This window comes from Rhinoraja longicauda, chromosome 20 (genome assembly GCF_053455715.1).
Source record: "Rhinoraja longicauda isolate Sanriku21f chromosome 20, sRhiLon1.1, whole genome shotgun sequence".
Classification (NCBI taxonomy): Eukaryota; Metazoa; Chordata; class Chondrichthyes; order Rajiformes; family Arhynchobatidae; genus Rhinoraja; species Rhinoraja longicauda.
Window position 1 is genome coordinate 21,751,331 of NC_135972.1, and position 16,976 is coordinate 21,768,306.

The following is a 16,976-nucleotide window of genomic DNA, read 5'->3' on the forward strand; positions in this document are numbered from 1 at the left end:
CGCCCCAATCTCCCTCACCCCTCTCTCCCTCTCACCCCTCTCTCCCCCCTCACCCCCCCCTCACCCCTCTCTCCCCCTCACCCCCCCCTCACCCCTCTCTCCCCCTCACCCCCCCCCCTCACCCTTCTCTCCTTCCCATCCCTCGCCCCAATCTCCCTCACCCCTCTCTCCCTCTCACCCCTATCTCCCACCCACTCATCACTCCCCACCTGATCTTCCACACCCGCAACCCCCTCTCGCCAACCCCCTATCCCTTCTCGCCCACCCAAGGGGAGAAATGGATGCAAACCCAGATGGGGCATGGGGAATGGGATGGGTGGTGTGGTGTGGGGTGGGGGTGGGGGGGGTTGTTGTTTGGACATTAGTTATCTAAAATTTGAGAATTCAATGTCCATGCCTTTGGGTTGAAAGATACCCAAGCAGAATATGAGGTGTTGTTCCTCCTGTTTGTGTGTGGCCCAACTCTGGCAATGGAGGAGTCCCAGGATGGAAAGGTCAGAATGGGAAGAGGAGTTAAAATGATTAGCAACCAAAAGATCCAGTAGGCCTTGGTGGATCGAGCACGAGTGTTCGGTGAAATAGTGGCTTATTTTGGACAGACATATGGATATGAACCAAATGCAGGCAAATGGAACAAGGCCAGTATGCCAACCAGGCTTGCATGGACAAGGTGGGCTGAAGATTCTGTTTCTGTGCCGTATCGTTGTACGTGACTCTTTAATGCCGTCTTAACTCCCATTACCTCACTAGAGAATGCTGCAGAGAAAACGTATTTCAGGGACGCCAAATGTTAACCCGTTATTCAGAATGGTTTTGACATAAGCGTGAAGCAGGCTGAATTTTCATTTAAATATTTATGCAGTGGCTATCTTCATCATGGGGCAATATTATCAGTTGCTTGACAAATCCCAAACAAAGCATAAAGCAGCCTGTTGCTCACAGCTGAACATGTTATGCAATTGGTTGCTGTCACCATTAAATCTTGGGAAAGTCTCACGTTTTTATTGATGGCCTTGCCAATTGTGCCCATGTAACACATAGCAAGGCGGCACAGTGGCAGTGGTAGAGGTGCTGCCTCACAATGCCAGTGATCTGGGTTCAATGCTGACCTCGGGTGCTGTCTGTGTGGAGTTTGCACATTCTCCTTGTGACCGTGTGGGTTTCTGCCGGGTGCTCCAGTTTCCTTCACATCCCAAAGATGTGTGGGTTTGTGGCTTAATTGGCCTCTAAATTGCACCCTTTTGTGTATTGAGTGGATGCCAAAGTGGGATAACATAGAAGTAGTGTGAACAGTTGATCAATGGTCAGCATGGTCTTGATGAGCCTGTTTCCATGTTGTATCTCTAAGACTAAAAGTAACAGCCACTCAATCAAAATAAAACTCTAACTAGGTGTCTGCTTCTTGTCTGAATCCTTGCAGGAAGCACATACCTTGCCCAGACTAGCTGAGATGTTTTTCACTTTGAAAGAGCCTCTCTTGGCCAAGGTCCAAACATGAATCGAGGTCACTCAGACAAGATTCCTGATAACTGCTACAAAAGCATGATTCGCTTCTTTCAGGAAAGGAGGTAGGGATTGAGGGAAATGAGAAGGAGAAAAGAAAATCTCTGTTGCTAGGAACCTGCTCTGGAGATCAAACGTTCTGTAAAAGTAAATAAAAATCATCAACAAACAACCTGCCTGTAGAAGGGTCTCGACCTGGATCGTCACCCATTCCTTCTCTCCAAAGATGCTGCCTGTCCCGCTGAGATACTCCAGCATTTTGTATTTATCTTTGGTTTAAACCAGCATCTGCAGTTCCTTCCTACACGAACAGCTTACATGTGATCACAAGATGGAAAACACTTGCTGAGATTGCGAACATCAGCATTTGTCTTTGTCGTTGTCAGTTGAGGGGAAAACATTTGTTAACATTGAAAGGAATGGGGAATTGGGAGATGGGAATTGGTGTGCATCTAGAGTTTGGAGTAGTTCAGATTTCCAGAAAAATGCAAAAGGCCCAAATAGGTCATACGAAGAACAACATGGATTTCAGGCGCTTGCATTTATTCACATTTGAGTTTATTGTAAAGCTATGATAAAGACAGCAAGCAGTATTTTGACAATTTCAGGACTGAAGCAGATTTGCTGACAAATATTTTTTGGGGAAAATGCATTTTTTGGTAAGTCTTGTGGATTAAAAAATGTTGCTCACGGCATTGTTTCCAAAACGTATGAATTTCAGACAACTGAATAATTCAGTTAGTTTTCTATTGATTTCTATGCTGTGAGATGGTTTTTTTCTGACAGAGGTTGACACTTCAAAGGCTTTTGTCAGTTACATGGATTTCGGAGCGGATTTGGTAGATGAACCGGAACAAATAATAGTGATTGCTGTGGTGAAGGAAAAATTGTCTATCGAATTTTCACATCAGATACTGTCTGCCAGTAGTCACTTGTAATTTTTTATAGGCGATTGATACAAGGTATGTGTAGGAAAGAAGTGTAGATGCTGGTTAAAATCGAAGGTAGACACAAAGTGCTGGAGTAACTCGGCGGGACAGGCAGCACCTCTGGAGAGAAGGAATGGGTGACGTTTTGGGTCGAGACCCTTCTTCAGATACAAGGTATATATTTTTAGAAAGATCTACAAGATTTCTTAGGTCATGCACATCATATATTACAGACTTCATTCGCTTGGAATGAATTTAACGTTCTATATAATTTGTGTAATTGTTGGCAGGATTGGGGTAATCTTCGCCAACTGGCTCATGTCCAGTGGTGGCCAGTTGGTTGCTTTGCAAAGGTCCCAGGTGGAGAGCAAAGTATTTGTTCTCTATCAGCACACAAAAACATCCCCCCACAGATGCAGGATACCTCTGGCAGTCCATGAGAGAGGTATTGTGCCAGGACAGCTTGGTTTAGTTTAGAGATACCGCACGGGAAGAAGGCCTTCAGCCCACTAAGTCCGCACTGACCAACGATCACCCGTAAACTAGTTTTATCCTCCACACTAGGGACAATTTACAGAAGAAAATTAACCTGCAAACCTGCATGTTATTGGGATGTGGGAGGAAATTGGAACCCCCAGAGAAAACTCATGTAGTCACGGGGAGAACGTGCAAACTCCTTGCAGACAGCACCCACAGTCAGGATCGTATCCGGGTCTCTGGCGCTGTTAGGCAGCAACTCTGCTGCTGTGCCACGTGGCTGCCCTACTGACAGTGAATGGAAATAGTTCCAAATCTGGTCCAGGCACCATTTTTGAGACCAGCCTGAAATTTGCGAATACTTCTCATATTTCTGAGAACATGCCAACCCTCAAAGATGGTGCTGTGCAAGTGCTAAAGGCAAGCATGAAGTATTGGCAATGACATTCAGCCAGAAAAAAACCAAATGGATGATTCATCTTGTCATCTTCCTGAGATCTCATTATTGCAGAAGGCAGTCTTCAGCCAAATTAACTTTTACTAAATCAGTCAACCCTCAATCTGTGGGAAAGTGTCGTCAACTGCGTACTGAATAATCTGCTTGTGAAAACTGCTTTGTGGTTTCGCTGCATTGCTTCCGATCTCCACAGAGTCTTTGCCTTATTGTGGACTGAAGAGCTGAACTCCAATGATGATGTGAAGGTGACAGCCTCAATAATATTCAGGATTGGGCTGATAATTGGCTGATAACATTTGTAACAGACAAGTGCCAGGCAATAGTTATCTCCAAGCAGGGAAATCCAAAGAACCTGTCCGTGGCCTTCGTTGGTGCTTTAAGGGCCAGTCTCACTTAGGAGATTTTTTAGGCGACTGCCCGCCACTGTCATAGTTGTAGCAGGTCGCTGAAAAACTGGCGACTGGACCACCCCTACGACAATGTCTACGACAAGCTACAACAATACCACCTAGTTGACGTCAAGCTACGCAAGCTACCCAATCGTCGCGACTTACGACGTTCACCTACGACCGCGCCTACAACAACCTACGACCGCACAGGCGGCAACCTATGACAACTGAAGTCAACCTACGTCTACCCACGTCTAGCTACGACCCTGTCGGCGACAACTGAAGACAATTCACGTCAATTTGGCCTCCGGTTTTGACACCGGTACCTGTCGCTGGTTGACGTAGGCAGTCGCCACTGGAATTTACCGAAGTCAGTACCGGCGACAACCTACTTCACCTGGTGACAACCTGGCGACAGCCTACGACAGCACCTAAGTCAGGAGACATCAAGCTACGATCATTGGCGTCAATCTAATAGTCGCCAAAAAAAATTAAACCAGAAAAACGCTACGACTCTTTGGAGACTGCTCGGGACCATACAGGCGACACTCTGGCAACCGTGTAATGACAGCCTAGTTGCCTGTAGTCGCCTAAAAAATAGCCTAAGTGGGACAGGCTCTTTATTGTCACATGTGCGAAGTGCATACGCACAGTGAAATTATTTTCTGAACAAACAGTCCAGTAGTGTGTCACTATGCCATCCCCGATTAACAAATGTATAGAAATAGTCTACTGAGCCCGCATGCGAGGCACGCTGTTTTAGCGCCATTCTCCAAGTCCAGTCCATGCTCCAGATGGTGTGAGCAGTGCCTGATTCAGGCAAGCCCCAGGCTACTGTGGGCCTCCAGCCATCATCTTCATTGGATGACCACCAACTGTTGGCATATGGCGAGCCAAAGAAGTAAACATTTTGGTTTAGTTTAGGATACAGGCCCTTCAGCTCACCAAGTCCACGCCGACCATCGATCATTTTTTTTTCGATTTAGAGATACAGCGCAGAAACAGGCTCTTCGGCCCACCGGGTCTGCGCCGCCCAGCGATCCCCGCACATTAACACTATCCTATACCCACTACGGGCATTTTTTACATTTACCAAGCCAATTAACCTACATACCTGTACGTCTTTGGAGTGTGGGAGGAAACCGAAGATCTCGGAGAAAACCCACGTGGGTCACGGGGAGAACGTACAAACTCCATACAGTACAGCACCCGTAGTCAGGATCGAACCTGAGTCTCCGGCGCTGCATTCGCTGTAAGGCAGCAACTCTACCGCTGCGCCACCATGCCGCTCTTCACACAATTCACACAATCATCCATTCACACAAATTCGATGTTATCCCACTTTAGCGTCCACTCCTACCTAAGGCTCCCATCGGTCATGGCTGATGCATCCTGGTTGTTGGCTGCTTGCTCCAAACCTCGGGTAGAGCAGTGTTGATGTGTGGCCGGATGCAAGCCTGGGCGATGTTATATGAAGGACAGGCTGTTGCCCATGCAGCACGTCCCCCCTCTCCACGTCGCTGATCGATCCAAAGGAACAGCAGAACCGTTACAGTTTGGCACCAACACCGTCGCAGGAGCTGCCAGAACGAGGTTGTAGACAACGACAAACTGCCTTAGGGACTCCGACTCCGGATTTTTCTTGAGGTTTACTCTTGGAGCCTTTTCCATGACTGGACATGGCCGCAAGGCAGTGGAGGTTTTGGATCAGAGTTTTCCCTCTCCTAGATGGACTGCCTTCCCAGGCTGACGAGCCTCATCTGCCCGAGACTCGTGGGGGCAGGAGCGTCTACCTTCCCATCTATAGCACTTGCCCACTGCAGCCTTCATCCGCCTTCCCAGCTGTTGTGACGCTCCTCTAAAGTCAGCCATCATCCTCTGCCTGTTTCACCGTTCAGGTCTTGGTTGGATTGCTCTTTGTCAGGGACCTCCCCCTCGACCTTACCGCCATGGGTGACCCTACCAGGAGCGTAGCTCCAGACGGCATCGCTCTCAGGATCTCAGGATCACACAAGCTTCACCACGGAGGCTTCTACGGAGAAATTCTCTCCCTCCATACTAGGGACAATTCACAGCGACCTGCACGTATTTGGAGTGTGAGAGGAAACTGGAGCACCGAGAGTAAACCCACGCGGCCACTGGGAGAATGTGCAAAGTCTGCACAGAAGCACCTGCAGTCGGAATCGAACCCGGCTGTCCGGAGCTGTAAGGCAGCAACTATCTCACTGGCGGTGATATCACTGTCAGTTGGACCTGGACATTCTTTGACCACCAGCAGGTCAGAAGTTGGCATTCTGTGGCAAATAATTCACCTGCTGACTCGCCAAAGACTTAAAGCGATTTACAAGGTGCAAGGTAGGAGTAGTATGAAATGCATTTCACTTGTCCCATGTTCAAGACGAAAGGAAGGCCAAAAGCTGGAAACTGTTGGGCCTAATGCTTAATATCTTTTGTTTGTCAATCTGGTAAAACAAAATGTTGGCCATGGCAAGATTGGGCTTCAAGCATCTCGCTGGGAAGAGGAGTCTGCAAGGGTTGGTGTTTTCTGAAATAATAGGCAACGGCTGCAAATGACTGCTGGGTTTCCCACCACAGGTTTAGCTGGTGAACAGACCGGGAGTTCAGTCTCTTGGAGTCTTGACGGGATTCCCCCCCCCTCCCTCCTGTGACTTCACTGAGCCATTATCTCTCACATGCACAATGTTGTTCCTGAAAATGTTCCCTTGTGTTCTGTAATTTCCCGTTTGCATATTAGTCTTTGCATGTCACAGGCATTTCTTGTCCACGGCAGTCACACCAACACCATTGTTTTAGATGGCTGTTGTGGAATAGAAGACTAATTTATGGAACAATTATATAAGGGTGGTTTTGTCAGCTTGGTGCTCTGTGACCTGATCTGCAGTATAAAGGCAGCCATTGAAATGGCATCTGGGTGCTTTCACGGTTGGCTGCATTTCAATCTCACAAACCTAATGAAAGAAAGACTTATAAAAACGCTCTTATCATTTGTCTAAAATGCCTTGAAGCATTTTGGGTGCACTGAGTTTCTTGGAGATTAATAGCTTTTATTTGGGCAAAATGTACTGCCTTAATATTATGTTCGAATTGGCAGGCATTATCGTGTTTTAAGGTCACATTCAAAAGTTGACATTTGGCCACTGCATTAACATTGTGGAGGTTACCTTTGTAACTTGTGTAGTTACACTTGAAGGCAAGACCTCTTGAGTTGAAGCCAAGAATGCTGCCATTCGAGTGATGTTTCAAAAGAACAGTTCCACCAAAGACTCATATTGATGTCCCCCTGCGAGTAAAAAGTAATGATATTTCAAATTCTGTGTTATGTGTTGACAACAATGGAAAAGATGAAGGGTCATTAAGTGAAAATATGTTTTGTGAAAATTTGTTTTGTTAAAATATAGGGTAGAATTTCTTGGAATTCAGGTTGTTCAGCCTAACTGTTCAGTACTGATACTTGTTCACCACAGAAATCTCTCTCGGCCTACTTCACAGTTCCTCGAGGCATTCTTCTATTACTTGCACCTTCAAGGATTATTAAGCTTTCTTTTAAATACTTCTTTGTTTATTTTGCCACAAGTCATTTACATAACATCAAGTTCCACGTCACAATGGTTATCCGGGTAAAGACGTTGGATTCATGAATGATTTGGTTATTTATATGGAGATACAAGAGTCTGCAGATGCTGGAATCTTGTGCAAAAGCCAAAATGCTGGAGGAACCCAGTGGGTCAGGCAGCATCTGGGGGTGGGGTGGGGGGGGGGGGGGGGGTGGGGTGGGGTGGGGGGGGGGGGGGTAAGGACAGACGACACTAGGTCAGGACCCTTCTTCAAACCTTGATATGCTTATGTTTGTGGTTGAGTAGAAACATTCCTATATCTACCCTATTGCACCATTTTTATTCTTAGTAACCTTAATTAGGTCACCATTTCATTTTCTAAATAGCCCAAGATTATTCATCCTCCTTGACAGGGTTTTTAAAATTCTAATATTGTAGAATTTTTTTGTACTTTCTCGTTTGTGTATCTGTTTTGTGATATGGAGGCTACTCTATATCATCTGAGTTTTATTTTACCAGCAGTAATTTTTTGTTGTGAAATAGTATTGATTTAAACATTTTTTTAAAATGTGGCTGTTAGCACATGATAAATGGACCATCAAGTTAAAATAAGGCACAACGTTTCTGCAGATGCTGAAATTCTGAAGAAGGGTCCTAACCCAAAACGCTGTTTGTCCATTTCCCTCCACATATGCTGCTTAGCCAGCTGAATTACTCTAGCAATGTGCTTTTAGCTTAAAATAAGAACTTAATTTGTATATTTGAGATTTTGTGCAGTAGGTCTTCGGATGAATAGCTCAAGCTTTGAACTTTAGTACAGAAGTTCCTCTTGGATTTTTTTTCTTCACATTGTAGTTGTTAATAATTAGTTTAGGCGGTACAGAATTGAGGCTATATAACACCATGTTAGTTGGGATTTGATGCTGTCCTTTGCACACAATTTGCACCCACTCCCCTCCCCTCCCCTGTGACCGCATGGGATTCTCCTGGGTACTCCAGTTTCCCCTCACATTCCAAAGATGTGCCAGTTGTTTAGTTTAGTTCAGTTTAGAGATACAATGTGGAAGCAGGCCCCGAGGCCCACCGAGTGCGCACGGACCAATGATCACCCTAACTCTTGTTCTATCCTACACAATAGGGACGATTTACAGAAGCCAATTAACCTACAAATCCGCTTTGGAATGTGGGAAGAAACTGAAGCACCCAGAGGAAACCCACGCAGTCACAGAGGAAGCGTACAAACTTCGTACAGACAGAAACAGTAGTTTGAATTGCAAGGCAGCAACTCTACCTCCACGCCACTGTGCCACCCTTTACCATGCCTATACATGATCCATATCCCTCTATTCCTTGCATTTCCATGTGCCCATCTAAAAGCCTCTTAAATGCCACGATCATATTTGCCCCCAAACCACCCCAGGCAATGTGTTTCAGCCTCCCACCACTCTTTGTGTAAACATCTTGCACTGCACATTTCAAGTCAAGTCAAGTCAAGTTTATTTGTCACATACACATACACGATGTGCGGTGAAATTAAAGTGGCAATACCTGCGGATTGTGCAAAAAAAGAATTACAGTTACAGCATATAAATAAAGTTAATAATATTAATATAGAGAAGACAAAATTTAGTCCCTGGAGTTATAAAAGTTAACAGTCCTGATGGCCTGTGGGAAGAAACTCCATCTCATCCTCTCCGTTTTCACAGCGTGACAGCGGAGGCGTTTGCTTGACCGTAGCAGCTGGAACAGTCCGTTGCTGGGGTGGCAGGGGTCCCTCATGATCTTGCTTGCTCTGGATCTGCACCTCCTGATGTATAGGTCCTGCAGGGGGGCGAGTGTAGTTCCCATGGTGCGTTTTCCACCTCTCACTGTATAGCTTTGGGTAGTTCTACTAAAATGTGGTAGTTGTTTTCCTGAAGAAGATATAGAAAATCGTGTTATAATACCATACTGTCAGTGGAAAAATGTGGGTTCGGGACAAGAGTTTCAGACTCACAAGTTTACAAGAATAAAGTTTTTTTTAATGGCTAAACGTTTATGTTATTACTGCAAACTGAAAATACTGTGGTCAGTGTGTTACATTGTTGCACAAATGTCAACAGAAACGATTGCTTGTCATTTTCCAAAGCAAGTCTCTTCAAATGCCCCCGCAGTTAAACGGGCATGTCTGAAGAAGGGTCCTGACCTGAAACATCAGGTACTCACATTCTTCTGAGATGCTGCCTGATCCACTGAGTTACTTCTGCACTTTGTGTCCCCTAGTACATGTTCCTCAGAGACGATGGTTGCTGATTGCCATGGGGTTAGTTCCCGATCCCAATCGCGCTATAACCAATTCGGCCCATGCAATACAAATAGTGTTCCCTTAATTCATTTTTGCTTTCTATCCAATTCAAATTCTGGAAACACGCATTGTGGCAGAATGGTTTGTTTTAGTTATTACTGTGTATAAATGCTGCAATCCCTACCTGACAGCATTGCTGGGGCTCTTTCACCACATGGAGTTCAGCAGTTTAAGAAGATAACCTCCCAGTATGTTATCAAGCGCAATTAGACTGGCATCATAGCTACATCCTACAAGATGATGTGCTATTTCCACCTTCCGTTTTAATCTCTGGTCTTTGTTCCAACCATCTGCCCATCAAAACAGCCCTTTGCCTGCATCTACCTATTACCTGCCACGCATAGTCCTGCCTTTCCTCTCTCCCACCATTCTTCACCCCCCCCCCCCCCCCCCCCCTCCAGTAGAATCAGTCTGAAGAAAGCTCCATATATATCACTTTGTGTCTTTGGTTTACTTTGGTTCTACTTTATTTCAGAGTACTTCGGCCCACCAAGTCCACGCCAACCGACGATCACCTCATACACTCGCCCTATCCTACACACTAAGGACAATTTACAATTTACAGCAGCCAATTAACCTACAAACCTGTACGTCTTTGGAGTGTGGGAGGAGTCCAGAGCACAATGAGAAAATCCATGCGATCACGGGGAGAACGTACAAACTCCCTACAGACAGCACCTTAGTCAAGATTGAACCCGGGTCTCTATCGCTCAAAGGCAGCAACTTTACCGCTGCACCACCGTGCCGCTCTACCGTGTCCTTTTATGTAAATCAGCTTCTGTAGTTCCTCGTGATTACAAATTTTCATTTGTAAGCACTGTTCTTCCCAATAGAAGGTGGTCAACTTGGGCCCCATAAACTATCATAATATCCGATAGCAATTGCACAAAATACACAACAGAGAAAAATGTTGTTTTGTAACGTGAACATCAATTCTTTCCTAAAATAAAATGGTTGCATGGCTCCACCCCTTCTCCTTCGTGTTTATGCAACCTTTTAAATGCTTACCTCTTTGATATCTCCTAGGAGGTTAATGTATTTCACGAGTTCGACACAGTCATGAACATTTTTCCTGAAATCTCTGGTGATTTTCCTGTTCTGCGGTGCGTTCAGCTTACCTCTGTCTCTTAAACAGAAACACAGTATTTTTTTACTCTGTCAAATCCCCAAATAATTTTGAAAACCACTCTTAAGCCATCACTGAGTTCTCAGATTTCATGAATTTCAGACAGGAGGCCTCCGACTAGTGGTGTGCCCTGGGAGCGCTAGATTCGCTGTTTGTTATCTATATTAAGGATTACGAAGTTTGTGGATGATACTAAAATTGATGTTATAATGAACAGTGAAGAAGCTTATCTAGGATTACAACGGGATCATGATCAACTGGGTCAATGGGGCGAGGAACGGCAGATGGAGTTTAGTTCTACAAACCTGTACGTCTTTGGAGTGTGGGAGGAGTCCAGAGCACAATGAGAAAATCCATGCGATCACGGGGAGAACGTACAAACTCCCTACAGACAGCACCTTAGTCAAGATTGAACCCGGGTCTCTATCGCTCAAAGGCAGCAACTTTACCGCTGCACCACCGTGCCGCTCTACCGTGTCCTTTTATGTAAATCAGCTTCTGTAGTTCCTCGTGATTACAAATTTTCATTTGTAAGCACTGTTCTTCCCAATAGAAGGTGGTCAACTTGGGCCCCATAAACTATCATAATATCCGATAGCAATTGCACAAAATACACAACAGAGAAAAATGTTGTTTTGTAACGTGAACATCAATTCTTTCCTAAAATAAAATGGTTGCATGGCTCCACCCCTTCTCCCTCGTGTTTATGCAACCTTTTAAATGCTTACCTCTTTGATATCTCCTAGGAGGTTAATGTATTTCACGAGTTCGACACAGTCATGAACATTTTTCCTGAAATCTCTGGTGATTTTCCTGTTCTGCGGTGCGTTCAGCTTACCTCTGTCTCTTAAACAGAAACACAGTATTTTTTTACTCTGTCAAATCCCCAAATAATTTTGAAAACCACTCTTAAGCCATCACTGAGTTCTCAGATTTCATGAATTTCAGACAGGAGGCCTCCGACTAGTGGTGTGCCCTGGGAGCGCTAGATTCGCTGTTTGTTATCTATATTAAGGATTACTAAAATTGATGTTATAATGAACAGTGAAGAAGCTTATCTAGGATTACAACGGGATCATGATCAACTGGGTCAATGGGGCGAGGAACGGCAGATGGAGTTTAGTTCAGATAAATGCGATATGTTGCATTTTGGTGGGATTGCCCAGGGCAGGACTTACAGTGAATGGTAAGTCACTGGGAAGTGTTGTAGAACAGGGAGACCTAAGGACACAAGTACATAAGTGGCAACATGGGTAGATAGGGTGATGGTGAATAAGTTATTTCTTCCCAGGCGCCGTCCTGCTTGAGGTCATTTGTGGCCAGTCTCGATTGGTCCTGGTCTTTTCTCGCCTCTGGCTCTTCACCCACTCCAACTCCCCCAAACCCCCGACTTTCAGTCTGAAGAAGGGTCCCAACCCGAAACGCCACCCATCCTTTTTCTCCAGAGATGCTGCCTGACCCGCTGAGTTGCTCCAGCACTTTGTGCATATCTAACTTATTTGGCACGCCTGCCTCCGTTTGTTACAATATTGAGTGCAGGAAACGTGTTGTTATTTTATAGCTGTACAAGATGCTGGAAAGGCCACATTTAGAGCAGTGTACACAGTTCTGTTTGCCCTGCTGCAGAAGGGTGTTGTTAAATTGGAAAGAGGCGCAAAAATAATTCACAAGGAGATTACCGGGTCTGAAAGGTTTGACTTATGAGGAATGGCTGGCTGGGTTGGGTCTTTTTTTCCCTGCCGTAAAGGAGGCTGAGGGGGCAACGTAGGGGGCTGTAAAATCATGAGGGGCACAGAAAAGGTGAATAGGTGATAAGGGCCGATGGAATCTGCTGCTGTAGGCAACTTGGTTGGCATGGATCAGTGAGGCCAAAGGGGCCGTTTCTGTGCTGTATAGCACTATGATTCGCTAACAGTGTGCCAGCTACCTGACACAAGGTTAATGGGACGCAACTATGTGTGCTGGGGTGTGTTAATGTCCATTTTCTACCGAATCAGTGGGTTTGGGTCAGTTTGTACTGTATTGTGCTCAGCTAGCCAAACTCAGTGCTTTCTCCAGGCCAGTGTACTGGGTGTGGGATAGGCGAGCACTGCACAGTGACACAAAGTCGCAGAGCGGACAAGGGACTTGGCCCAGGATGCTGACGGGATTTGCAGGAGTTATGTTCAAGTCTATCGCCGTGCTCTTGGAAGGGTGTGAGGGTAGAAGGGAGAGGACCGAGAACAGAACCCACTCTTGGCAGGTGTAGTCTGAAGAAGGGTCTCGACCCAAAACGTCACCCATTCCTTCTCTCCTGATATGCTGCCTGGCCTGCTGAGTTACTCCAGCATTTTGTGAATAAATACCAAAGTTTGCCTTGATGATACAATGAGGCAGTGACATCAGGTAGCGATGGGCAGACAAAGGCTTCACCTAGCTGTTCCTAGTATGGTGTCAAATTTGACTCGATTGTTGGAATGTGATATTATGCAAGGCCTGTCAGGTTGGGATTGTAGAGAAAAATCAATTAAGTCGAGCTTGAGCGTGTTGTGTTTCTGATGAACTTCTGGGTGTGAGGTAATCTTCCCAAATCATCTTCACACTATATGCTTTATATCGTACTGCCCATGGAATGGGCTAATTGAGGGCCAGTACACCATTGCGAAAGCTTCTCGATATTTTAATTCTCTCCTTCAAGAAGTAAACCAGTGTTTGGTTTGGCCTTGTTTTGTGCATGCACCATCCCAGATTCCTTTGCTCCTCCGGCCTGTTACATTCTTAATTAACAACTAATATCTTTACAAAAAAGTAATTTCTCTCCTTACCCAATTTGAAATGCACTGCAAATTACATGTCTGTGGCTCGAGTCTGCAATGACTAAATAATCTGTTCCAGTGATTATAAGAACATAAATATATAAGCAGGTGTTGGCCATTCAGCTTGTAGTGTTTGTTCCTAATTCCTGTACTCGTTATCCTTATCGCTGAACTCAAGTGTGCCAAATGCCTTCTTCACCACCCTGTCCACCAGTGCCCCCACTTTCAGGATTCTATGTACCTGGATCCCTCAGTCTCTGTTCCATAAAACCTCCCTGGGTCCTACCATGCAAGTCCTGCCCTGGTTTTGTAAGTCCTGTCCATGTGGCATCATTGTTATAATTTGGACATGACTCCATTGGAATAAATGCTGTTCTGTACACAAATTATTGTAAACATTCTTAATTTTTACTCTTACTGATGTTCTCCTCTTTTATTTTGCAGATACTGATTTGCGTTAAGAAATAATTCCATGGATGTTGGTCATTCTACGGTAGTTCGCCCCAGTGGCCATTCATCATGTGTAAGCTTGGATGGTGAGTTTGATGATTGAGTGGGTGCTCCACCAGTTCAGCCAAATCCTGTTCTGCATTAGGAAGGGAAAATATATTAAATGATATGGGGTAAATAAGATTAGCCCTGATATCCGATGTGGAATTGAGTGACAGTTTAAGAATAATAAGCAGGAAATTGCTGGTTTTCTCTTGAAATTCTGATAATGTGCATTATTATGATTTGTATTTTGCTGTAATCCACATGCAGGCTGACTATTATAAAACCAGATGGATCACAAGCCCGGTTTCATTTTTAAGGTTCAGATGATCTTTCAACTGCAGAATTGGTGCCATCTCATGGCTTGTTTCCATTTCTGCAGCTTTGCCTGAGTCGTTCAATTGCTGCTGAACCTCTCTTTAGACTTTAGAACTGCAACTTCCCACCTTCATAAAAATAGGAAGGAACTCGTTTCCAAATTAATACATTTATTGCTTTGTAACTTTTAATAAGGGAAAATAACCTTGCAATAAACTACAGCAAGAAACAGGTTTATATTAAACATAAGATATCACATAATGCTGGAGTAACTCAGCAGGTCAGGCAGCATCTAGGAGAGAGAGAATGGGTGATGTTTCGGGTCGAGACCCTTCTTCAGACCTCTACGCCCACTTTATATTAGACATAGTTTCTTCTTTAAAAGATTTACTCCATTCAGAATAACTAAAATTACTGTGAATCCTGGCTGTTTTTCTGCCAGTCTACTTTTTCAATAATTCCATATTCATTTCCTGTTTTCCTGGTTCTGCATGCTGACTCCTAGCATTTCATTTCCTTCCTGGTGTTGCAGAGTTCTATCTAAATTGAATTGACTTTCCTCATGCAAAATGAGATTAACTTTTGATAATCCTCTGATTCCACTAATCCTTTGTCACTTCGTCTAAAATTAACCTTTTCTGCAAAATGGTTTAAGTGCATCTTTGCTTAAGGCAAGTCCTTGTTTCTTATTATGCCCGAATTTCCATTAATTATGCTACTTTGCATAATTTAAAAGTTGGAGTTCTGCCATAGAGCATTCATCTTTTCCTTCCAGAACAGTGGACCTGTAGCACTGATGGAGATGACAGCCAGGGTGAGTGCAATGGATTCATGGCCATTGCCACTTAATATGGTCCAAGTGATCCACATGTCCCTTTGATCCCTCGCTAGGATGAAGGAGATTACAAAGAGTGGTGTGCATCACCTGGTTCGAAATTTTGGAATTAAGCTTCCTTACTCCTTTCTTACTTTCCACAAGTTCATGTCCTTGCCCACTCTGATGTTGAAGGTGTCAAGAATGAAATGTTTGTCTCTGCCATAATTATCACTTCTGAAAAGACCTTTTGCTCATTTACCAGATAATACCAATATCGGTGTGTTGAGAATGACCAAGAGATCTTTAAATAAATTAATTGTAAATGCAAGGTGTTCTTTAATTGTAAACATAAAATTTGTCCCAAGGGGGAAAAAGGAACTGATAGGCAGACATGTGAAGTCTGAGGTGCCGCACAGGAATGGAAGGAGCACAGGAGATCCAGCAACTAGGCAGGAATAGAAGGAGCTTCTGGGAAGATATTGAGCACCTCGGGAACCATTCACACAACAGTGGAATGAGCACACAACATCCCAAACTATCTACCCACCTGGCCTGTCAATTAGATCGCGTACCCTACTTGAAACAAGAGTCTGCAAATACCACAGAGGATCCTTCAGCTATCTTCAAGCCCACAGAACAAGTCACCCTTGACCTCAGGACCACCAACAGAGATTTCTTCCTGTTGAATGATTTTCTGTCTATTCACCAACTTTCCACTTCAAATAATTCTCTGCTCGACAGGATGTAATTTAGCTCACCACAAATGAATAAAACTCAATCAATCTCTACACTTATCTGCTTCTATTAGTAATGCCTAATTAACTTGAGATCAGGGTAATTATTCACTTATGTTCTGCACCATTGCACAGTTGTGTATCTTGTAATCATTTAACCGAAAAGTAATTCAACTTTTCCAGCTATGATTTATTTCATCATGGCATTTATAAGTTTTATTCATTGTAATATCACTTGGGATCCTCATAAATGTAATACAATTCTTCCCGAAATGAATGTAACTTATTTATTTTGATGTCAATAACAGGTTTCCATGTTGTCTTCATATTATATGATGTCCCACTGGACAAAATAGCAGAAATTGTCTTTGATACTTGAGAAACAAAAAACGAAGGATGCTGTAAATCAGAAAAAAAAGAAAATGGTGGAAGTACACATCAGGTCATGCAGTACCTGATCTGTGGAGGAAATATTAATGTTTCAATCAATAATTTGTCTTCAGTCAGAGTACTGGGTATAGGAGGCAATGCTGCAGTTAGATACGACGTTGGTGAGACGACATTTAGAGTATCATGTTCAGTTTTGGTCACCGCTTTTAGGAAAGATGTCAAGCTGGAAAGGGTGCAGAGGAGATTTACAAGGATGTTGCCAGGACTCAAAGGCCTGAGCTATAGGGAGAGGTTGAGCAGACTACGACTTTATTTCTTGGAGCGCAGCAGGATGCGGGTGATCTTATAGAGGCGTACAAAATCACGAGGCCAATAGCTCAGGTAAATGCAGAGTCTTTTGCCAAGAGTAGGGGAATCAGGAATCCAACGACAGAGGTTTAAGGTGAGGGGGCGGGGGGGGGGGGGGAGATTTAATAGGAACCTGAGGGGTAACCTTTTTATACAAAGGCCGGTGAGTGTATGGAAAGAGCTGCCGGAGGAGGTACTATTGCATTATTTAAGGAGCATTTAGACAGGTACCTGAAAAGGATGGGGTTAGAGGGATATGGGCCAAACGCAGGCAGGTGGAAC

General features: G+C 44.4%; 2 protein-coding genes across 6 annotated transcripts in view; one reads left to right on the forward strand and one right to left on the reverse strand.

Annotated features, from left to right (window-relative positions):
* Positions 1-16,976, reverse strand: part of nav3 (neuron navigator 3) — a 579,072-nt gene that overhangs the window by 497,311 nt on the left and 64,785 nt on the right. The gene's annotated exons all lie outside the window — the stretch shown is intronic.
* osbpl8 (oxysterol binding protein-like 8) overlaps positions 14,035-16,976 on the forward strand; it is a 120,883-nt gene continuing 117,941 nt past the window's right edge. For all 5 annotated transcript variants that reach the window (XM_078417169.1, XM_078417172.1, XM_078417170.1 and 2 more), the window contains exon 1: positions 14,035-14,131. In XM_078417169.1, the coding sequence (XP_078273295.1) occupies positions 14,068-14,131 (64 nt within the window). In that variant the 5' untranslated portion in view covers positions 14,035-14,067. The remainder of the gene's footprint in view (positions 14,132-16,976) is intronic.